The sequence below is a fragment of the Drosophila gunungcola genome, assembly GCF_025200985.1.
Source record: "Drosophila gunungcola strain Sukarami chromosome 3L unlocalized genomic scaffold, Dgunungcola_SK_2 000009F, whole genome shotgun sequence".
Lineage (NCBI taxonomy): Eukaryota > Metazoa > Arthropoda > Insecta > Diptera > Drosophilidae > Drosophila > Drosophila gunungcola.
In genome coordinates, this window is record NW_026453181.1 from 1,946,699 (window position 1) to 1,971,165 (window position 24,467).

Below are 24,467 nucleotides of genomic sequence, written 5' to 3' on the forward strand. Positions count from 1 at the left end.
TTTAAATTTTACTTTCAGTACACAAACCGGCTCGCTTTATTGCCTTGGCCCCGAATACTGGGTTACATGAATATGTTTTTCATTTAGGACAGGCTGTTATAGCTCTATCCCATTCGTAATCCTAAGGGCCCTTTTGCTTCAACAGTTCATAAACAATCAGAATGGATTTGATTCAAACATACATACGTACTATGTGCCAAATTTGTTTTTCTAAATAGAAGTCGATATATTTTACAATTGATTACGTTTCTGTACGCTGTTTGTTTTGATCTACAACTGACAATAACTTATGGATCGTCAATGGTTATTTAATATGCGCAGTTATCTCTCAACTAGCATGTATGTTGTAGCGGTATTTGTATAGTACAAAAATAATCTTTACTAACAACTATTTAATTGAAATTAGTCCTTTTCAATATGTAAATTTTAAGATTAATACTTTCAATGGAAAATATTTTTGTCTACTTGTCAGAAATCTATATACAAGTTGAAACGGGTATTTTAAAATCCTTTTGTTTCTAAGTTTAAATATGTATAGAATTGCTGTATGTATGTACACGATTTAGTTGAAACTTCTCAAAATGTGTGCAATTTAATTAAGGGAAAGGAATTTATGGAGAGAATAACTTAGAGATACAGCTGAATTTTTAAAAAAACCAACAAAATTAAAGCCTTGTCAAATTCGATTTTCTGTTTGCACACATTTTGGGTGTCCCAAACGTATTTATAAAATGGCTAAAACTTATTCGCTAGTGTCTAACTCTAATCTCTCTTACTGGAGATACACCTCATGGACAACGTCATGATGTTGCTGCTGTTGCTGTTGCTGCTGTGGGTGATGAAGTTCCTCTTGCAATTGCAATTGATGATGCTGCTCCTCGATCGTCCCGCCGTCGTCGTATTCGATCAACTGATCATCCTCCGTCGACTGGTGGTGATCTATGATTATGTGCTCTTGATCCAGCTGATGGTGATCCACCAACTGGTGGTCTTGATGATACTCATTTTGCTGCTGCTGCTGTTGGCTGTGGTGATGATGTGGATGATGGGTGAACACCAGTGGCGGCGGCGACGTTGACGTGGCCATGTGCTCATGAATCGCCGACGTGCCGCTCGAAGTCGATGCTGTGGTGACTGTGTTCGTGCTCTGGTGATAGGTGGTGGCCTGTTGATTTCTAACAATATGACCGGCGGCTGTGACACTGGTCACGCTGGCGCGCTGATTGGTGCGCGTCAATGTGACAGTCACCTCGGAGCCCAGTCCGGCAAACGAGACAGCTGGCGTGGATGGCGGAGAGGAGGAGGATGCTGCTCCCTCTCCTCCGCCTCCAGAGGCTGATGCTGATGCTGCTGCTGCCGAGGCTCTGGCCTGGAGAATCTTACGGGTGGGCAATTGAGACGTGCTTTGAGCGGATGCGGTTGCTGTTGCTCCCGATCCCGCTCCCGATTGTGGCACGTAGTTGATGAGCAGGACACGCTCACCGCTGGTTGTCTGCGCCGCATGGCCGCGCAGAATGCGACGCTGGAGTGTTGATGTTGCTGCCGTTCCAGTGCCAGCCGATGATGTTGATGTTGCTGGCGTGTTGCTCCTGCTGTTGCTGCTGCTGCTCACTGTGGCTGCTGTCGTGCCAGCGATGTTGCTGCTGCAGATGTTGCTCGTGCTGCTAGTGTTATGTTGTTGTTGTCGTTGCTGCTGCTGCCCGCTCCCGCCTCCTCCTCCTCCAGGGCCGCTGGACATATCGTTGGCTCATCATTACGTATTATTACCTCCTTTTAAAATGAAAACCTTCTTTACCAAAATGTTCTTGTTGTTGCCCTGGTCGTTTGAATGATTTTGATTTGTTGTGGGATGCATGATGATGTTTAGTTATTGCACACAAATGTATTGCATTTAATTGGTTAGATGGTTTTTATTTTTATTAAGGTGGCAGCAAGAAAGAGAGAAGATAAAAAAGTTTCGTTAATGATCTGGTTATGAGCGCAGTGGATTAATGTTGTTGTGTAGTGGTGCAATGTCATGTGCAATTAGTCACAATATGATTTCCGTTTAAATTCCTTTCACTGGATTGAAGTAAGTATCGTTTTTCGTTTGTCAACCGTAGTAACTACAAGAACTATAATAGTAGTAATAGTATCATGCATTTGTTTTCAAAAATCATACAGTTAAATGTAAATTAGTTTTTAATGGGCGTTAGTGATATTAAGTAATGAAGTTAGTTAGGGTTAAAAATACGTTTAAAACTACACAGCTACAAAATCACCGAAAAAGCATTCAACATAAAAGAAAATACTTGGAAAAATTGTGGTTTAAAAAGTTGTTGTTTTATTTTACTTGATTTTTTTGGTTTTAAATAAAATTATATTTTATTTAAGTATTTAGAAAGGCTAACAATAAGTTGACAACTTCAGGTAGATGGAATATATACTTGCGTTTCAATTTACATAATTAAATCAATATTGCGAAAAGTTATATTCCATTTATCCAAATTATTGCAAAGGGTCTAAAAATTAAGAAAAATTTTCAACTATTTAAATTGTGAAATATACATATTAAATTGTTTTGATTTAAACTTAGAGCACAGAGTTCTTAAATAAAAAACGAAAGCCAGAAAGTGTAAAGGATTGATTGATTAATTGAGTGGTTGTTGGTGGGCAGACACAGATTGGGGTATTTGGAAACCCTCTTGAGCGAGCTCGCTTTTGAGCTACTTAAGTAGATTGTTGTAAATCAAAAATTTTTAAGCTACCTAAGTGTATTTATATTTAACTATATTGCTTCCAAGACAAGGCGCAATTGCTCGAGGCCAAAATCTGGTGATGAACAAGAGGACCTGCGCTCAATTGACTTTCACTGATCTGAAGGATTTCAATCCGACTAGAGATCCTCCAGCATTGGGACATTAGTGAAACTATAAGATATGCACAAAATTACCAATAACCATAACGCATTTAAGCATAGCTAATAGCAACAAAATTAATTGTAAGGGGGAAATCAACATTTAAAGTCATAAAAATTGTATAACAAAATAGTAAACAACTAAAGGTACCATATTTTGGATCTTTCCAATTAATTTAGAATTTGTCTACGCATTCCGACGAGAGAATATTTAAAGCGCTTAGCAAAAACCCAAATTAACAATAATTATATAGAATAGTACATGGTGGATCTACGGTTGCGGTCCGATCAGAGCGTCTGTTGTGGTTGTGTTTGCTGTTGCTGTTGCTGCTGTTGTTGTTGCTGCTGCTGCTGCTGTTGCTGCTGCTGTTGTTGTTGTTGTTGGAAGTCAGTCATATTCACCTGATTTAAATTGCCTATGATCTGATGGCCCTGCAGCGTCTGCACCTGGGCAATCGAAAGCGGTGCTCCACTTTCGCTGCCATCGGCGGATTGAGCCACTAGTTGTTGCTGTTGGCCGGCCGCCTGTTGTTGAGCGGCAGCCGCTGCTTGAGCGCTCGTCGTTGCCGTGGTTATGTTGCCCGAGGCGTCTATGATTTGGTGATGTTGTAACTGTTGCTGCTGCTGCTGCTGCTGGACTTGCTGCTGCACCTGCTGCACTTGTTGCTGTTGCACTTGTCCGCCCGCCGAGCCGCCCACAGCCATTGCCTGCTGTTGCTGCTGTTGTTGCTGTTGCTGCTGCTGTTGCTGTTGCTGCTGCTGCTGTTGGGCATCTGGATCTTTTTTGACCTGCACACCTTGCAGCGTGTGCAGGGACTGCACCGTCTGCACCTGGGGCACACTGCCGCTGGAGCTCAGTGCCCCACTGCCACCCGATCCCGAGCCGCTGGATCCGTTACTAGACTTTTTGCCACTGGTTGCTGCAAGGAAGGAAGGAAGGAGGTGCTGGTGAGAAGACTGCCGCTGCGGTGGGCCTAACTACATAGGGGGATAGTAAGAGTAATATAGAGCGAGACCACACTAGAGCAACATCGCTGGCCCAACAGAGAAACAACGCGACCATCTAGGACTACAGCCAGAGGGGGAATGTGAAAATGTGTGGTTTGTGTAGATGAAAAGTTTTTACAAAGAAAACATCAGTTAAACAAAGGACTGAACAACTTAAAATAACAATTGAAATCAAGTAGAAACAAATAAAATGTTAATAATCAAACAAGGTTAAATAAGAGCAAAGAAATTTGAACTATAACTAAATCTAACATTATTTGTTAGATAAAACAAAATAGTAAACGAGCTACAAAATAAATCGAACACAAAACACATTCCAAACTTTTAAATACTATTATCAGCCAGATTGTCTATTCCACATCCGCAATATTTGTTCCAATCAATTAAAGTTTTAAACAACTCTCTTGCAGGGAAAGAAGTAGAACAGAAATTAGATCGGTACCAAGTTAGTAGCTAAGGAAATTGACCAACAGTATTTTCTTGCAATTTAGAGAAACGATATTAACAAACAGCCAATTGCAATAAATTAAAGTCCGTGCCACAGGCAGAGATTAATTTTGTTTTTGTTATATAAAAAAATATATAATATTTTATTAATTAAACAATTTGTAATATAATATTTAAAATAGAGAAACTTAAACCGATTGCGATCCTCGATTGTAATTGTACATTTAATTTTTACAACAATTATTTGCGACACTAATTAGATTATTTAAGTAAGTTAGTCGAGTATTCATTTACGTGGAAACTTGGGGAGTCCTCTCTTTTTTTTCATTTCTCTGTAGTACAATATGCAAGAAAATACTGCATACGAAAATGTTATATGTTGAAAAGCACAATTTTGAAAAGTTATGCAAATTAAAAACTTACGCAGCAATTAATTATGGAAAAATTAAAAATGATACAGGAAATGAACACAAATCATTCGATCAGATCACGGGGAATTTGTTTGTTTGTTTGTTTGCTTGATTGTTATTTACAAAACGTTTTCGTGTGTGTTATGCGAGTGTGTGTTTGGAAATGTGGATGATGGAGTCGTTGGTGCGTTGGAATGATCGAAGGCTCGGCAGAAGGCAGCTACTGCGGCTGCGGCTGTTGCTGCTGCGGCATGAAGACCTGATCGCCCACAATGTGTATGACGTTCTGCATGCCCTGCTGTTGCGCCTGCTGCTGCTGTTGCTGCTGCTGCCCAGTGCCGCCTCCGCCAGCGCCCTCGTGTTTGATGTATGCCTGGCCACCACCCGCTAATGTTGCCGTTGTCATGTGCTGCTGGTGTTGCTGTTGCAGTTGCTGCTGCTGGGGCAGCACAGTTTGGGCCAGGATGGCAGGTGCCCCCGCGGCCTGCGGCGCATTCGATATCACTCTCGTTGGCGTCGTACCGGATGATGCTCCTCCTGCTGATCCCGCTCCGCCTGGTCCATCACTGCCCACTGTGTTGTCGCCCTCTGCCGTGGTGTTCAGCTCCAAGCTGGAGTCTAGGGTGGTATCGTTACCGGACTTACTTTTCTTCTCCTTCTTCACGCCCGGCTTGGCAAAGTGCCGCAGCTCGAGATGGCGCCGCAGGTTCCGCGATTGACGAATGACAGCATAGCAAATGGGGCACGTAGCAGGTTGTTCCGATTGCGACCGCGAACGGGGTTCTGAAAACGAAATTGATATGCTTTAGTACTTGGCAACAGCTTTTGGAATAGTAGTTTTTATGTTTACTAGCTCTTATGAAATGATTAATAATAAAACGATTGTTAAACAATTAGAGTAAAAACGCAAAAAAATTCTGTTTGAAGAGAACCAGTTAGGCTCAATTCACAATTTATGAATTAAATTAAATTGAAATTATATTTCAACTTGAGTTTGAACGTTTTTCAAGCTACTATTTTGTATTTATCATCAAAATACTATTCACTTCATACCAGCAAGTTAGTAACCTAATACAACTTACTTTCTGATCCGGGCGGATGTTTGGCGCGTTTAGCCTTTGGCGTGGATGATCCGCCGCTCGTATTGCCTCCGGATGAGCCTGCGGCTCCCTGTGCCGTCGTGATCTCGCCAGTTGCCGCATTGGCTGAAGTTACCGGTATCATGTTGTTGGGGTCCATAGTCACAATTGTCTCTACCTTTTGTCCTTCGCTCTTAATGATCGGTGTAGATGATAGCAGCTGGCCTTCGGCTCCATTTTCGCCGAGCACCTGCTGCACGGATCCAGAGTGTGAGGAGGTCGGTGTGCCCATGATCGTGTCCATTCCTTCAACTTTGCTTATTTTCGGAGCCGTAGCTGCAAAAGAAAATTCCATTTAAATTATTATTATAAGTCATGCGCAATGCTTAAATTACAAACAAATTACTATTTAAATTGTTTATTTAAATTCTCATAAAATGTTACCAGCACTAAATAGGATTACAAATGTATCACGTTAATTTGAATCATCGAAATTAAGCCAAAATCTTTCGGAATAGACCATTTAACAATTCAAAAACGTAAATTTGTTCATTAGAAATTTTGTATATACTTAAATAGTGTATTCATTATTTATTAATTTTTTGACTTCTATGTTGTATTTTGAACATTACTTCGAATTGGCTCTTGTTAGATTAAACAGATGAATTTTTCAAGACTTACAGTTTTACTTTAATTTTTAAACATAATATTCACCGAAGGTAATAAACTAATTTTTATGTATAGATTTGTTTGCAATACTACAACTTTTTTCCGTTTAATTTTTCTCTTTAAAAATGTAATAAAATATTCCATAAGTGTCGTACTTTTATGTAATAATTGGTTTTAACTGTTTCTTCAACAAAAAATTTAAAAAATTTGAATTTAAAAAAAAAAAATTAACTGCAAGACCCCCTTAAGAAGGGTTTTTAAATATAATTATTAAATAAGGTTTATATTTTTTAAACTTACGTGACATTTTCTTAACGCGCGGTTTGCGCTTGCGTGCCGGGAGGAATGCCTGAATTACTGCCTGGTCGTGTTTAGCTGCGTCCGTGGTCACAATGGTCTGCTGTTGTCCTGCTGCGTTGGTCTGGGTCGTTGCCTGAAGGATCTGGCCCTGGTGATGGATGTCCTCCACCACTTGGGCGTGCACCGTCTGCTGTGGGGCCGTGGCAATCGTGGCAATCAGTTGGTCCTGGTCGTGGTGTTGCGGAATCATGTGCTGTAGCTGGATCGAGTGCGTGGTGTAGTCGTCCTTGGTCACTGTCTGCGGAGCCAGTCCCTGGATGTTGAGACACTGGGCGGCCTGCAGAAGCGACGGCAGCTGAGCGTGGTCCACGCTCACCTCGCCGCGGTACACAAACTCCAGCAACGCCTCCAGATCGTTGGCATTCACGCCGGCCAACATTACTACTGGATGCTTGCATGGTGTATTCTGGAAAAGGAGTAAAACATACATATTTTAGGTTTCCTTGGAAATAAATCAAACCTTAAAAAAATTATTGCTTTCTGGATATAAAATTATATAACAGTTTTCTAAAGAAAATAATATTCCACTCTGGGCATTAGTTTTTCTAACCGTTTTTTATCGAATAAATGCTCATAAACAAATATGGAAGCCCCTTTAAAATGAAATAAAATTAAAATAAGGACTAAACATAGAAAATAAAAAAATGGAAAATATTTAATGTTTATTGCGATTCTATTGCTCAATGTTACAAATTAATTAAATTTGTTTTTAGTCATAAGTGAAAACAGAATATGGTGATAGAAATAGAAAAATTAAATGGAATCAGATTATATGGGTGACAATATTAAAGGGTAGATTAACATACTAATATATTTACAGATTAAAAACTACGGGTGTTTTCCTATGTTTTTTTGTTGCAAATTTGGAAGTTAAGAGATTCTTAATGGAATTCCTCTTTTGACTACACTCCCAGCACAAACTCTATCCTAGGGTAATGTTTGTTTTGACGTTTTCTCACATTTTTTGGCAGAGCGTAAATTGAGAGGCAAAGTGGAGCCAAAAAATAGAGGGCCGTCCGACCGCCTTAGCAAACAAAAACAAAAACAAACGGACGGAGATGAAAATAATAGAAACTCGCGGCGTGGCGCTCACACTTACACGTCTCTACTCCCGCTCACACCGCACTCTCCACCGCTTACACACACAGAGAAAGACAGCCGGCTTTTACTTTTGCGCGCTCTGCACATTCTGCAGCAGGATTTTGAGATTTTTCAGATTTCGAGATGCTTAAAAAGAAAACAGAGCAGCGCTTAAAGAAAGAGCGCTTAGCAGCTCCCGCTCCCTCTCTGGTCATTTAATTAGCAAGCGCTGCTCTGAAACCACCCTTCGCCCTCTCTCCCACCCACTCAATCTCTTCAAATGTCATATACCCCTCACCTCTCCCATTTCCAATCCCTATTCGCTCTTTGAACTCTACTCCCCTCGCGCTCATCGATTTTTGAGTTGCATTCCGGGCCGTGGGAGCAAGGGAGCAAGAGCAACAAAGAGCGGCCGCCATGAGTATTGGCGTGCGTGTATGAGTGTAACGAGATCAGTACATCTTGTACATTTTGCAGAGTTCACAGCCCAGCCGCATTTTTTTCCCATTCTTTTTTTTCTTTGGACATTTCCCGGCTCTGAGCGGCGGTTTTAAAAATTACGCTCTGTTTACTTTTTTCACTACCGGAGAGAAGAGAAGGGGAGAGGAAAAACGAGGAAGAGAAGAGCGTCGCATCAGGTGTTTTTGTTTCGCTGGCCGCTCTGTTTTGGTCAGCATTTCATTTTCCATTTCAATAGGGCCACGCATTCGGATTCGGGACGGTAAGGTATTTCGTACTTTAGTGCATAAACAATAGACGGGCGGAAACCCAAAGTAAGTGCAAATGCAAATGAATAGCTAAAAAGTACAGTATCGCAAAACAGCTAACGAAATTAAAGAAAAAGTAGCAAGCTCCATTTTAAAATGCGCCTACCCTGCCCTGATATGAAATGCTTTAATTTGGCAGAGTACAGGAGGGATTCGAAAAAGGGAAATGTGTAGTACTACTAGCTGTTCTTGAAAATTTAGTTTGACTCTCTTATTTTAAACAAATTCTTTACTTGACTTCGTTCAAAAAAAAACTTAGCTTGCTTAATATCAACATCTGTCTAATTTTCCTTCTTTTCAAACCGAATCTTTTAGTTTTGCACTAAATGACATCCAATCGAACACCACATATTTCCCAGGTGAACTATCTCAAAAATTGTAAAGTTACTTTTTAAGATAACAGATATATAGAAGTATATAACTATTACAAATTTAAATACAAGAAGTAAAAAACAAAAAAACTCTCTTAAACATTTGATTTGAAGTAAATTACAAAACTGGGACAATATTCGGTGTTATACCGTAAGACAAAATTATGGACTACTTTAGTATAATATAACTTCCTCCGAACTAAAAATGATTTATTTTATGTTGTAAAGCCATAAATTTAATGAATTAAAAGCAAGGAAAACATTAATACGTTGATAATTAAACGAAGCAAATGGAAAAAAAATTATTGTAAAATATCTACATTACTTTTATCATGATTACATGGTATTTGATGATAAAGCTCCCCACTTTCCCAAAAATTCCCCCATAGCCAGCGCCAACTGTACAGTTCTGCTAGTAAAAAAAAAGAGGTCGCGCTCGTGTGCACCCAACAGCACCAAAAACAACATCAAGAACCAAAAGGCAAGACAAAAGCTCCAAACAACCAACAACTACAACAGTTGCCTCGCTGCTTTTATGGCGCTCTCGTTCGTGCTCGCTCTAACACATGCGAACTGAAAGTTGGCGCATCAGCTTTTGCCTCTTCCCCTCTCTGTCCCACCCCCCTTTGGGGCCTCTCACTTTTTTTTTCAAACCAACTGGTTCTCTCGCTCTCTCCCTCTCTGTGTGCGATAGTCTTCTACTTCTCATTCTCTCTCCCTCTTGCTCTCCGGTGAACTTTGCAACAAGAAAAAGCTGATACGGTGGCGAAGGTGGGATGGCAAGGGGGGCCAAGAGCCACTCATTCAACTCATTTGACAGTGGAAAACTTGAACAAAAATCTCTAGACAACTTTTGGAGCGGAGCGTAATTTTGCGATACGTATGTGTAAGTGTCTCTGCGCTCCACACATTAACCTATTTCTGCGATGAGATTTCTCTGTTTACAAACTGTACGCCACGTTTGAGGTTATGTGCAATAAACTCTCTTTAAAGAAGGTTTTGTATCGCTTTCTAGCAACTTACCTTAAGCAAATCCAGTAGAAAGGGGGAGGCGGCGCATAGGACTATCTTGTGGGCGGGAAAACTCCGCCCGCCGGCGGCCAGCGTGCAATCGACGAGGTCGCCATGGCAGCGCAACAATTGGATGGCCGATACGAGGCTGGTGCCGTAATCGCCCCAGGTGAGCGAATACAGCGAATTCATTGGCAGCGACATCAAAGCCGTCGCGTCCAAATCCAACAATTGTTGTTCCTCCCCAGCGTTGCTAGCGTATTCGCTGCTATTTGTCTCCAACACGACGATTTAATGTTTCACGGTTCCACGGGAAAATCTCTCCAAATCGGGATTTTTCGCGAAAATCCCCTTTCACTCCCTTCCTCACTACGCCTCTGCTTTTTACTCCCTCTGCTGCTTCTTCTTCTTGCTGCTTGGCGCGCTGCTTTCACGAAACTGAAATATAAAAAAGAGTACGAACGTTAGTCGTGTGCTCTCGCTCTCCCACCCTCTCCTGCTCTTCCGCTCTCCCACTCTTTGGGGGCCAGAGCGCGCGAGAGCGAGACAACGCATGTCTGCTCACAGGAATTTTGTTGTTGGAGGAGACTTTTTCACCAACTATAATACTAAAATTTGATTCAAAATTCGTTGCTGCCCACAAAAATCACACAAAAATAGCGCGCGCTACATTTAAAACGCCAACAGACACACACATACACGCGCACACGACTGCGACAGGATGGACACACAGTCACATTTCTAATATACAGTATACAGTACAGTCGAGCCATGAGACACGCATTTCGATTTTTTTTGTTTTATAACCTCTTGTGTCTCTTGATTTTGTTATTGTTTTCCCGCTCACGGAGCGCACTTTGTTTTTTGTTGATTCGTTTTTGGTTTGTGAAATTATCTTCTCACCGGAGCGCAAAAGAAAATTTCAGTGCCGTGGGTGAATTTTGCCTTCTCTTTCTCTTGGCCTACGCTTTTTTCTCCTGCTTGTCCGCTCGCCAACGTTGGATAACTCGAAATGACGCTGGCGCTGCTGAGTAAATCGCTTCGATCGAATTTCTGCTGCTCCGCTGCTGCCAGCGCGGCGGGTTTTCAGTTTTTCTCTATACGGGGGAGAAAATACGATTTCTGGTCATGCGCTCAATACATGCGCACGGTGGTGGTTGCTGCTCGCCTGTGTGCGTGTATCTGTGTGTCTGTGAGAGAACTGGCCTGGCAACGCTCTTTGAAGTACAGTTGTCGAGGAGCGGCATTGCCAGATGGGCCGCAGAAGAGTATTTTTAGAGAGGAGAGAAGAGGAGAGACAGACGAAAAGACACCAACACAAAAAGGTCGACCAGATAGTAAACAAAACTATAAAAGGTGGTAAATATTGAATAATGGAAATATTTTGCCCGACTTTACCGACCCAAAACACATGTGGCCAGCACTGCGGCCGAAGCAGTGCGTTTATGATAAGGAAGGTCTATGGGGTCCGGGTCCATCTATCGGGTGGGATCTAAATATTCTATTTTACTGTTTAGGGTTTTTGGTGACTTGTCTAATTTAACATTAGGTTGTTGTCGGTCTGAGTGCCGAGATTTGCAAGACCTTTTTGGTGGATATAAATACACTTGTTCTCTTCCTTGTCTAATATTTTTTAATGCCAGAGAGTCGGCGATACTTCAGTTGATCCAAGGAAACTATACCAGCTTGTAAAATGTATTTAACTCCTTCATTTGCAATAAGTTAAAATTAAATTCGAGTATTGTAGTCTACTACTATACTATACTATAATCTTATTTGTAGAGGTAACTCGACTAACAAAAATACACATACGACATGGCCTTAAATCAGGTTGGAATCAGGTTTTTAAAATCATGTACAAGTACTTACGCATAGGTTAAAAAAAGTGTGATCAGAAACGTTAAAATCAAAATATTTTTTTCAAAGATTAATAACAAAGATTAAGATAAAATTAATAAAATAATATCCACTAAATTTAGAAGCAGATTTATTAACAAACATTTATTTTTATAGAACCCTGGGTACAAGGGTTTGGGTTTTCTATACGAAATGATAGTATCGTTTGATGCCGGATAAATAAATTTGGGACTGTCTTTCTCTTTGTTTCCAAAATATCAACAGATCCTGTATAAATAATAACAAACTGGTAGAAATGCCGGCTCGCTCTTCGCCCGCGACTCCCGCTCTACATTCTCTTTTCTGTGTCTTCGACTCTCCACTCTCCTCGCCAATCACCTGTTACTTTCATCACATCTCAGAGACCCTATGGGGTAAAATATTTTGAAAACATATAGCCATTCTCGTATGCAGATCAAGTCCCGCTTAAGAGCGGAGAGACCCCCGCGATAGGGAAGTTAGTCGAATTCAACCCAAGGAGAGAAGGAAATAGAGTGCCAGTTCTATCCAACGCTCAGAGAAGTGGTAAAATAAGTGAGCGAGTGGCCGAATTTTTAAGATTACAAATTTCTCTGTTTTGATGCTGGGACCATGAGAAATGCCGTTTGAAAGGCCCCTTTAAGTTCCAATCGGCGTTAAAGCAGTGAGCGTGCTTCGCAGCTGGCAACGCCGACCAACGGAGCATGGGCAAGAGAGGGAGAGAGACGACCGGGCGAGGGGTGGTGGTGGGTGCTGGGGCGGAGTGGATTGGTGGGGGTGGGGTAGTGGTAACGGAATGAGAGGGGAGGAGACATAAACCCGAGCAAAGCACGGTGGGACAATTAGAAACACTTGGCATGGTTTGTGTTTAAATTTGTAAATTTCTTGCTTTGCAGTTTTAAAAGACACGGAGACATTTAACTTATTTTACAATTAATATTTACATAATGTAAATTTAGTAATTAAGAAAAGATAATTACAATGTAAATATGATACGAGGCGATAATTTCATAATATATATTTGGTAAATTAGAAAATGTAAATTTATGTGAAAATTTTAGATACTGGAGTTAGTTTAGTTATATTGAATTTCAGGTATATCTTGGAAAAATTATTAAATAATTTAAATCAAAAATTAATGTTTAATAACACCCAGATATTTCAACATTGTGGAATGTATACAATTCAATTTCATTAAAATAATCACTGTAGATCTAATTTCAAGAGGGTGAATCTCGTCTGAAAAAAGAAATGGACAAATTCGTGCCACTGTGCGACAGCCCGACTGTATGAAATTCGAACGGCATGGCACGACTTACATATGTATGTATGGCTGGCCTTCCCCACCGCGCCTTATCCGCCGTCGCTGTTTCTATTAAAAAAAAAAAAAACTGAATATACTTAAAACGAACGCAAAACATGAAGAGTTCAGCACAAATTTGTTGAAAACAAATACGCAAATGTGTGCGCTGTGTGCTTGCCTATCGGTTTGCGTGAGTGTGGGTTCTATTAGGTGGGGCTTTTATATTATAACCTCATATTTCCTCACTAATAAACTTATCAAAACTTTACAGAAACGGCGGTCGTGGTCCCTGAACGAAGTGGCGAGCTAACATCTCCTCTAGTTGGTTGTCGTGGTCAAAATAAACCGATTTTACCATGTGTACTGTGCACAATTTCCAACTGTGAGTGGGAGAATCAGTTTCTGGCGTTTCTGCTCCTGCTTCTCAGAGCGAGAAGGAGAAACGTGGAGAGACGCGCAGAGAAGAGTGGAGGTGGGACGGATAAAGGGGGAGGGGCGAAGCGGGAGCGCCGTGTCTCTGCTATTGTATCCAATTTCCTCTAAAAAAGAAACCCAATTCGGCGCCAAAAACAAAACCATTCTCACGGAAGTCCCACTCTCTCCCGCTCAATCTTAAAAAAATTGCATTCTTTGGAGCAAAAATATGTACTACACTGGTCGAAATTAACAACTTTCTATAACGTCGCAGGTTTGAGGAAAGTTTTAGAAAGAAATAATAGGTACTTATGTGTGGAAGTATGATTTTGCACTGTGGAACATACCTAAAAGACACAAATTATAAACTTATTAATGTTATTTAACTTTTAGAAAAGTACTTTTGTTTTAAATAGATTTTTGTGTTTCAAATCCGGATTGGGGATCGAAAAATATTGGTGTATGCTACCATTAAACCTCTGATAACTTGGCTATGAGAAATTAATTACCAAAGAAATAAATTTTTTTGCAAGTAGACTTGGGTTGGAGCTTTCCTTATATTACTTAATCATCGAGGGGGAGTGGGATTATTTTGCCTGTGGACTTTTTTTGATTATTTGTATGATTAACTTCATGGGTAATGAATAATTTAATTTCACCAAAACGTACAAAACGTAACTCCTAGAAATCTAGCGTAGTTTTAATACCTGCTTGAGAATTTGTATACCCTTGCAGAGGGTATTCGAATTTATTTATTTATTCGCCAATGGATAAATCCATATCTGGCTATCAACTAACTTAACTCTAAAGCCAAGTATTAATTAAAAAATAATCCCTAAGTAATTACCCAAGCACATCCTTCTTGGATCCCCAAACCAATCGAATACTTAGTGGCAAAGAGTTAAAAAGTCTTAAAGTTCTTAAGATTGGCTCATTCCGCGCATAGTTAGTCCTCGCAGCACTTTCAAAAAATGGGATGACGGTACGGAGACTCCTGGCAGGGATATTGAACTTAATTGAGCTTAATATGATTAATTATGATTATAATTTCAGTCAATACTATAAGATTCTGTCTTGCTATGACCTGTCTGTCAGTCCGTCTGTCCGTTTCTACTCAAACTAGTATCTCAGTTTTAAAGCTATATATCTTCATAAAACTTTCTATCAAAGGTGATAAAATCTGTACAATGCCAAATGGCGTATTATTTAAGATCATATACATATTAATTTAAGTTATATAAGTAAAGAACAAGTCAGCAAATAAAACAACTGAATAACTGAACAATTGAACTGAAAAAGTTAGCAACTGAACAAGTAAGCAAAAAATATCAATTATTGTGAATCAGTGATCACTTCATTCATGAGCAAGCCAACTCAAGTCGGATCGGACAACTATATCATATAGCTCCCAAAGGAACAATCAGAAAAATAAATTTTAAAAATGATTGCTGTTTATTAATTTTTTTTTAAATTTTCAAAATATTGTAATGGCTTTATATTTCAAAATTAAGGTTATAATTTCATTAAAATCTGCCAACTATATCACAACTCCCATATAAACAAACGAAATATTAAAAAAAATAACTGAAGAAAAAGGTACCTTTTCTATTTTTTTAAAATTCTTTTGGACATGGTTTACTAATTCAGAATTCCGCTTTTAATTTTATTAAAATCCGAAAATGATATCATGTAGCTGCCATAGAAAAGATCGAATAAATGTGCTGAAAATCAAATCTTTTGCAATAGCTGCAAGGGTATATAAACATCGGCTTTCCGAAGTTTGCTTCCTTTCCCCTTTTTTTGTTTTAACAATCTTATTCACTTGCCTTTGATTTTCTCACTTGCAAGGATTGCACCAAGCTACAGTCTGGTAATGGATTTCATCGCTATTGTCGTTCTCGTATGCAAAAACGCATCTCTTGTTGACAATAACAGAGAGCCGAACTTTGGCCACCAGTTCCAAGGGTTTAATAAGAGGTGCATCCTGCACTATCACAATATGTGAGGCGTGGTAGATGAGGGGGTCTCCGGGATACACAAGGAAGTCCGCTCCAAAAGCATCACCAGAGGTCACAAAGTTGCCTCGCATCCAAAGGTCTTTAAAAATGCGATATTTCAGGGAATTAATGTTCACAAGAGGTCCGGTGACCAACTTTGCAGCTGTGGGTAGAATTTAAAAAAGTTATACAATTCTAAAATCAAGAAAAAAAATGTTATTATCTACAATGCTTTTTAAGATGTTCACAGGGCACCTCAACCAACGCATTTTGACGATCAAATTTAAAGTTGTCCGACATTTCTTTGAGTACATCTTGGGCAGTTAAAGCCGCAGCTAAGAAGGAATAGAAGATACATGAGTGACTAACTTTTATATGTAACAAGGAATGAGGCGTGCAGAAAGAAGTTTTTAGATAAAGTTAGTTTGCAATTATTAAATATTTAGTCCTCAAAAAGTCATGTTATGTTTGTCGAATAACGGTGATGGATTCGAAATCGACTTAATAAAAGACTTTTGTAAACATACATAGATACACACAAAATGCTGAATTCAAAAGTATTTTGAGACGAGAACGATATTTGATATTTGGCAAGATATTTATGTAAATAGGACCGTTGACACATAGCAGTACTATTACTTTTCCTAAACTAGTTTTTACCCATTTCATCTTTTCCCAGTTTACGCAACTTGTTCCGTTTGCCCATTAGGATTTTGTCCATATAGCGTTCTGTTTCCCGAAGCTTTTCCGCCTTTAAGGATTTTTTTTGACCCAATAGTTGACATTCGAAATCATTTTTGTATTCCTTTAGTTTTTCTTCTGTGGGTCGAGCTTTTAAAGGATTGAGATTTGTTCACTAACATTGCGATATTCTCATCCAAAACTAACTGGGTTTCGAATTTACTTAGTTCCACGGGTAGAGCTGCAAAAAAAAATTAAGCTTGATAAGAAACAGAAATTTATATTTTTTTTAATCACGAGCGGAAGGCCATAGTTGCTAATGCTAGCTTTATATAAATACATAGTATTTTGAAGTTCTGAAGGTTCTTCGAAGGTCGATCTCTCAAACATGTTAAGCTATTATTTTTAATCTGTCAAAGAAAGTTAAGACGAAGTCAAATTGTTGGGCAACACATACATATATAGTTTCTTATTGTAATGTTTGTTTTCTTGAACGACAAATGCAAAAGTCGAGTTTTTCTTTGTCATTTTCGTTTTGCAGTTCGACCAAGTTTAGCTAATAAATTTTAGGTATTCCCTAAACGACTAAATCTCTAAATTGCTGAAAATCAGTCAGCTGTTCCATACAAACTGAACTTTCTGAAATTTCAGCATTTTAGCAACCCAGAAACTGCTAAAAATTTTTGTTGAATTGCGGAAAAGCCAAGGTAGTCGCTCTTTCCTACTAAAATAAAGAAGACAGCAACACGAAAGTAATCACCAAATATATGCAAATGAAGAAGTCTAGACAGTTCATGACTTGTTATTATTTCCACTTTTCCTGAACATTTTCCGAGTTTAAGCAATAGTTAAGACACACAAAGCTAGGGCAATTTTCAAAGCTATAACGGCTGTTTGGTAAAACAGCTGTTTAACAATTTCAGAAGGCAACTTTTTAGGTTGTTCCCTCAATTGCAAAAAATTCTTGCTTTTCAGCAATTCAAAGATTTAGACGTTTCGGGAATACTCAAATTGCCTCTTGTTAAGAGTTTTTAGTTAGATATACTGTAACATAATATTGCAAAGTAAATATTTCCAAAACAGCAATGTAGCTGTATGTAAATGTCAAACCCCAACACGCTATTAAGGAATGGACCCTAGAAATCTTAAATGTAATTTTTGATTTTGTATTGTCAGCATTATTTATATTAAGAAAACTCACTGGACTGATTGGGACTCCAGCCCTTGGTGTTCGCAGTGCCTACTGGAGCACCCATTATTCGATGTTTGCTCCGCAGTTCCATATAATCTGGAACATGGTTAAATATTTTGATTTTGCATTTATAAAAAAAGTGCCTGCTCACCGTCCACATTGAAAACGAAACCGGTGCCATTAAGTAGAGTTAAAAACATATGCGAAAATCTTTTGTTGTTTATAGAGCCGCTAGAGATGGGAGGAATTTGGGTACCTGTTGTTGGTCTGTTATAACCGATTTTAAATGTTAAGACCAGAGATGACACATTCGACAGCGACAGTCCGGCAGCACTGTTTACCCACAAATATCGATAACGATTGTTTGATTGCAGCCAAAGCCAGCCTGTTGTTGTTTTTGCTTGGGCGTTGAAACTAATTCCCCGCTGTATATAACATTAAACAATCCCAGTCGCTAGTGCTGCAATAATTTACATAATTTGCATTTGCACAACAAACTCGGCGGACTAGCGAAAAGAAGATGTGAAAATAACTAGGCAACGAAAATGCGTATGGCGAAAAAACGGGGCACCTGAAAACAGGGCAAAACGAAGAATTGGCGAAAACACCCAGCGTACAAAATCCATAGATGGATAAATAAAGGCCTCTGCGTTCAATCTGTTCCTATTTAAGTGCTTATTAATTCATTTACTCGCATATTTGTGCTGCGCTGCAATTAAGTGTGAGTAAATAGGGCTGTGTGTGTATGTGTGCGTGGGTGCGAACTTTTGGGTGTTGCTGTTTATTTACCTATTTATCTGTTTAACTTTGTTGCCCATTGTTTACTTTCGCCTACGTATGCTAACCGAAGTGCGAAATTCGAGATCGCCGCATAAATTATCTATAATCTCGAATTTTTGATACCCGGTACATAGGGTAACAAAAATATTATTAATTTTCTTGGGTGTTTTCATAGCAGAAGATTGAAATACAGTGAGGTGAAAAAAATAAAGTAAAAATTATATATAAAGTACATGTATATCGTATATTTTTGGCAAAAAGTGAAAAGTTTGATTGTAAATATATATTCCTGATACCTCGATAAAACTATCTGTTAAAAACATTAACAAATATGTTTGTTTTTCTATTTTATGAAAGATATTACTTCATAAACATGAAAGTCAGAACGGTCGGGATCAGACAACTTTAACCTTTAGCTGCGATCGGACTTTCCAACAAAAATAAAATCACGACAGCTTTGTTGTTCCTTATAAGAACAAAATAAAGTACGTTTTGTATCCATTTAAAGAAAAACTTTCGGGTACCTACATATATAAAAAGATGCCATGGATATGACAAGTCAAATTAGCTTAAGTTCCTAATTTTTTACCAAAAGGCATTCCTACGTTTTGCTGCGTTTATTAACAAGATCCGATAACTTAACGTTAAGTGCAACAACGTTCAATAAAAACAAATTTTCGTCTTTTTTATTTTTAAAAATTTGTAATATTTCCACTAGGGATTATAAAGAAGTAAACTGGTTTTGTTTAATAGTTTTTTTTTTATTTTAGTCTTTTAAGTTTTTTTTTTAAGGATTTTGTCAATCAAAATAAATTTTTTTTTATATTTTATATTTTAATTAATTAGATTCGGAAGATTATATTCGGGATAACTATTTACATCATTCGGTAATATTTATCTTTAGCATGGTTCGCTTTAAGCTTTTCATTACAATTGGTTAGCAATTTATATATGTATATATTATTTATTATTATTTCATATTATTATTTATTTATATATTATAATTTCAATTAATTAGATTCTGAACATTAGATTCGGGGAAACTAGTTACATCATTCGGTAATATTTATTTATAGCATGGTTCTCTTGGGATATTAACCTAGCTAGGATAATCCTTGGGGCTTGATAAATAATATCAGTAGTTCTAAACCCTAAGGACAAGTCCAATACAACCGTCTGAAGCTAAAAAAAACCCCCCTTTTGCACTGCCAAACGAAACGAAACAAATTAACAAGCAATAAACTGCGTTTCCTCCTTTTCAGACCCACCGATCGAACTTTTAACGGCGAGGAGGAGAACAAAGCTTTCCGGGCTCTTGGCCATGTAAGTATAAAAGTCTACTGCCTGCCATCGTCTCGAGTGCACAGTACATAACAATTATTATTATTCTATACCCACGGCCAGGTCATGTGGCGAGAATTGCGACAGCTGCCACTACCGACGACGTCGTTAATCCAACTCGGGTAAGAAAAAAGGCGAATACAAAGAACCGTTAAACGGTGCGACCTTCACATCCCACCCCCCAAAAGGGCACCCCCCACACTATAAAAAAAAATATCCAAGCAGATTAGCAGCAACACTTGTGTGTATGAAAACCATCTTGCATTTATTACAAAAAGTAAAATATTGAATGTGGTCTCACATGTTTTAAAAGAACTTTATATGTTGGTAATATACCGATTTTTTCGTTCCCTAAAAATTTTCACACTTACTTGTATAATTCATATTACACACTCAATTAAGAGATCATAATTTTGCTTTAAAATAAACCTTAAGTTATATTTCTTTATAAATTTAATGGAATTCAGTAAATTATCTGTATTCAGTTTTAACAAATATTTTATACAAATTTTTATAACCCGTATTTTTTCTTGCCACCATAAAAATTTAAGTTGTACAAACTATTGTTTGTTTAAATAACAATTAAGAGAACCTACTGTTTAGCAAAACGATTTCTAATTAAGCAAGAAAATGTAGAAAAATTCGAGCTATTGAAGATCGACTAATGGAGAGTATGGAATTTATTGGACAAAGGCCACTGCCTTATAGTCAATTATTTCTGCACGTGTATAAGCTAAATGTGCTTGTTCTTTCTTGCAGCGCCTGCATTACTCATACGAGAAATGAGGATGACAGCCGGCCCAGGGGAACGGCGCCAGCACAACGAACCAGGGACCGAGCCAGAGCCAAAAGCCAAACTAGAAGCGGAAGCAAGGCAGCTTCAAGGCAAACAGTTAGCTAATTAACATAACATAGCCAGCAAAGGATTCCAGGCGAGCGCCAAACGGAAGATGTTCAAGATTAGGCAGCGGAACTGCATGCTGATTGTGACGGCCCTGGTGCTGGCGCCCTGCATTGTGATCCTGATGGTGATGGGACCCGAGCTATCCACCGAACAGTCGCTGACCCAGCGCCTGGCCGAATGCCACATGCGGCTGCAGTACCTGGAGTCCATGTACCGAGCCCGCCAGGAGGACGTATCCCTGCTGTCCCAGTACCTCGGCCAGCTGCAGAGTGTCAATGGGACGGGGGCCAGTGCTCCCCCGCCGCCGCCGCTGCCAGTGGTCAATCTGCTCGACGGGCTGAGTCCCGAGGCCAGGCAGCTGCTGCGGAACGCCTCGCACATCAGCAAGGGTGGCGGTGCCAATGGTTCGATGGCCCGAAGTCAGAACATACGGCTCCCGAACGCCTATCACTTCCTGCCGCATCTCCTCGACGATGCGGGCTCCCTGCGGCCCGCCTACTTGCAGAGCAAGGGTCGCTCGGACGTGAGCATCGTTCTGGGCGTGCCCACCGTGCGGAGGGAGAAGCATCGTATCTGCTCGGCACCCTCCACAATCTCATCGAGAACATGAACGATGAGGAGCAGAACGAAACGCTGATCATCGTCTACATAGGAGAAACGGATCTGGACTCAGGTGCAACTGATTGCCCGCCAAATCGAGGCTAGCTTCGAGCAGCATGTGGAGAGCGGACTGATCGATATAATAGCACCTGCTCCCAGTTACTATCCCAATTTCGAGCGACTTCGCATAACCCTTAACGATCCCTTGGAGCGCGTCAAGTGGCGCAGCAAGCAGAACTTGGACTTTGCCTACCTGATGGCCTATGCCCACTCGAAAGGCACCTTCTACGTTCAGCTGGAGGACGACATACTGACCAAGCGACAGTTCATCACCACAATGAAGAAATTCGCCCTGATCAAGAGCGCCCTGACCAAACCCGACCAGCCGGCCTGGTTTGTGTTGGACTTCTGCCAGCTGGGCTTCATTGGCAAGATGTTCAAGAGCGCGGAGCTGCCCTACCTGATCACCTACTTCAAATGTTCTACAACGACAAGCCCGTGGACTGGCTGCTCACCTATTTCATTGAGTCCAAGGTGTGTCGCACGGACAAGGACCAGAAGCACTGCAACCAGGAGAAGGCCAAGTACTGGCAGCACTTTCGAAAGTCCCTGTTCCAACACATCGGCACTAGTTCTTCGCTGAGGGGCAAGGTGCAAAAGCTCAAGGACAAGCAGTTCGGCAGCAAGGTTCCCCAGTATTATGCCCATACACACAATCCAGCGGCCATGGTCAAGTCCAACATTGCTCCGTACAAGAACTATCTGCTGAAGCGGGCCTACAGAGGTGAATCCTACTTCTGGGGCTTGCTGCCGCAGCCGGGGGATTTGGTGCAGATCATATTCGAACGACCCACGCAACTGCGGCACTATCTCTTCCGGAGCGGAAACTCGGAGCATCCGTCGGACAGGTTCTACAACACCACCGTGGAGCTACTGCCGGCGGACACGCTGAGCGAGAACTCCTCCGTGTGGAGCAACTACAACACCACCACTGACGGCTACCTGGTGGTGGGCTCGTTCGACAGCTTGGGCGTGGCCGAGGGCCTCTTGGACGCGAAGATCGGGGCCATCAAGGAATTGCGCCTCCACGTGCACAGCGACAGCGAGAACTGGGCCCTGCTTAGTGAGATCGAGCTGCAGGAGTGGGGCAGCGATCCCAAGTCGGAGGCGAATGCGGCGAAGCCACGGTTTGTGGCGGGCAGCTGATTGCTACATCGCAACCGGCAACGGCAGGACTGGGAGGAATAGGAAAAGAAATCCAGTCAACCAACTCCTCCTTGAAACCTCCTTCAGTTGATGCCTAATCTAATACCCATCCACAATTTGTCTATATCTGTTAAGATCGGGTCGATGTCGTTGAGAAAAAGTCGTGGAAGCCAAAAATTATCTCGAAGTAATTTCTCTTGATTCTTAAAAAAACACTGTTTATTGTTTGTAAAGAGTTTTTCTTGCTTCCTAGACTTTTTTTTAATGTTTTTTGCATTGAAACGAATCGACCCATCCTAAAATCTGTACATCTGTGTGTATATTTTTCGAATGATGCTTTTACCCTCGATTATCTCAATGTGTAAATAATCTCCCAGAACGTAATTCTCTCGCTCTCCTAACTGTAAGGCCCTAGTTATAAGACCTATATGGGACTGCAGACCAATAATATTGTCCTATATCCCCAGAACCAATTTGTTAGGGTTTCTTTAACTTAAGCGTTACAAGCCTCAACAATATCACTGGTCTGCAGTCCGCTACAAGGCTTATTCAAACCCCAAGCTATCAGTGTTTTTTTGCGTATGTCCATATGGATTTGATATACTCCAAGTGCCCCTTCCATTTTTTCATGGTGGTAAAATGTATTCATATATTATTGTGTCGGTCAAGTTGTGGGCTATGTAACTGAAGCGATTCCCCGAATTCCTATGTTATTTAAATATTATCTTTCGGTTTATTTTTGCGTTAGATTTAAGTGTTAACCTCATTTTATCGGCAACCGAACAAAAACATTCCAATTTAATTTGTTTTCATTTGCTGAAGCCTCACGTGATCAAGAATCTCGAAATCGCTGAAATCCTATCGATCAAATTATGGTATATTCGAATATTGTTACACACCTAAGTTTAATCTTTTTAGTATTTGGTTAAAAGTATTCCCCTACTATCTAATAATTTATCTTAATTTAATGAATTCATCCAGCATGCTTAAATCAGTTATAAATAGCCACCTCCTTGAACTTGAAGCCATAACTACATAAACATAATATGCATTACCATAAACATTAAAGCATAAAATAACGAAACGATTTTTAGCATTGTTGCTTTTTACTGTGATTTGTTAATAATTTTTGCATAACAATGGAAAACTAAAAACCTAAATGATATATACACGTAAATATAAAAAAAAAACCAACGCTGATTAGCAATTGTAAAACAAAATTCCAAAAAAGAGTCGTACAAAGAAAACATTTTTTATATGCATACGACAAATTTTATGATTGGTTTAACTAATTGGAAACGCCAAATTTTTTGATAGACTATGACAAAACTATGAACGAATAATGAAGAATAATGATTGTTTAAACTTGGTTCCTGTTGAGTAACGAGAATTGTAATATATAGTGGCATATACTTTTTTTAACTGAGTTCAATTCCTAGCGGTGAATTTTCTACTTTCAGATTGCTAAACTTATTTACTTTCATATGCCGTTATATATAATGAAACGAATATTGTAGACTGCTTTTCATAAACTGAACAAATTAAATAAATGTTTTGCATATACTTACTATGGCATAATCATACGTACATAAATATATTTTTATATATCCCTGTGTTATGTGTGCGGCAACCAGCAACAATAACGTACAGCACTCGCTCTCCCCAAACACTCATTTTGCCAAATTGCAACCAATTAGCAAGCAACAATAATAGTTGATAGTGATCAAAACTGAATTATATATTAGCTGGCATTATAGGCTTCCCCCTCCACTTCCACAACACGAAAACACATAACGATTGTAGCTGAATTATTACAAATTACTTTTACAATATTCATAAGCCGTTGGGACAACTCAAAACTTAATCGAAATCAAAAAAGAACAACAAATATGCGTGTATTGTGTGTATAAGCTTAATAAATATTTCAAGTATTTGAAATTAATCTTTTTAATGAGGTTTTGATTTTTAAAACGTTTATGGATTGACTTCGTTTCTAATAATTTAGAGAACAATTTTAAAATAGTTTTAAATGGATAAGTAAACTGCTTTCTAACAAAATAGAGATTCAGATATTTG

The 24,467-nt window shown here is 39.5% G+C and overlaps 4 protein-coding genes across 8 annotated transcripts; 1 reads left to right on the forward strand and 3 right to left on the reverse strand.

The window, feature by feature from the left end:
• LOC128259919 (probable nuclear hormone receptor HR38) lies at positions 1–1,738 on the reverse strand. The gene has a single exon (XM_052992554.1). The coding sequence runs from the start codon at positions 1,736–1,738 to the stop codon at positions 773–775; it is 966 nt and encodes a 321-aa protein (XP_052848514.1). The 3' UTR covers positions 1–772.
• Positions 1,680–10,305, reverse strand: LOC128259912 (transcription factor GAGA). 5 transcript variants are annotated; one of them, XM_052992547.1, is made up of 6 exons: positions 10,111–10,305; positions 6,810–7,275; positions 5,844–6,176; positions 5,407–5,544; positions 3,299–3,816; positions 1,680–1,816 (listed from the first exon to the last, which is right to left on the reverse strand). In XM_052992547.1, exons 1-6 carry the CDS (start codon positions 10,300–10,302, stop codon positions 1,754–1,756), a joined length of 1,710 nt encoding a protein of 569 aa, XP_052848507.1. In that variant the 5' UTR covers positions 10,303–10,305; the 3' UTR covers positions 1,680–1,753. The 5 variants fall into 5 exon arrangements, 4 of the variants coding, with proteins under 4 accessions (XP_052848507.1, XP_052848505.1, XP_052848506.1 ...); XM_052992545.1 differs by having other exon boundaries at positions 5,284–5,544; XM_052992546.1 differs by lacking the exon at positions 1,680–1,816 and having other exon boundaries at positions 2,337–3,816.
• A 93-nt stretch (positions 10,306–10,398) lies between these two features.
• Positions 10,399–17,826, reverse strand: LOC128259920 (tRNA-splicing endonuclease subunit Sen34). The gene is given in 7 exon segments (XM_052992555.1): positions 10,399–10,536; positions 15,517–15,850; positions 15,915–16,022; positions 16,348–16,525; positions 16,527–16,609; positions 17,570–17,656; positions 17,712–17,826. Coding segments are annotated over 6 exon segments (828 nt in total). The 5' UTR covers positions 17,761–17,826; the 3' UTR covers positions 10,399–10,536; positions 15,517–15,527.
• A 102-nt stretch (positions 17,827–17,928) lies between these two features.
• Positions 17,929–24,333, forward strand: LOC128259914 (alpha-1,3-mannosyl-glycoprotein 4-beta-N-acetylglucosaminyltransferase A). Its single transcript, XM_052992548.1, is given in 7 exon segments — positions 17,929–18,281; positions 19,603–19,663; positions 19,745–19,803; positions 20,441–21,148; positions 21,151–21,257; positions 21,259–21,658; positions 21,661–24,333. Coding segments are annotated over 4 exon segments (1,755 nt in total). The 5' UTR covers positions 17,929–18,281; positions 19,603–19,663; positions 19,745–19,803; positions 20,441–20,631; the 3' UTR covers positions 22,392–24,333.
• The last annotated feature ends 134 nt before the right edge of the window (positions 24,334–24,467 follow it).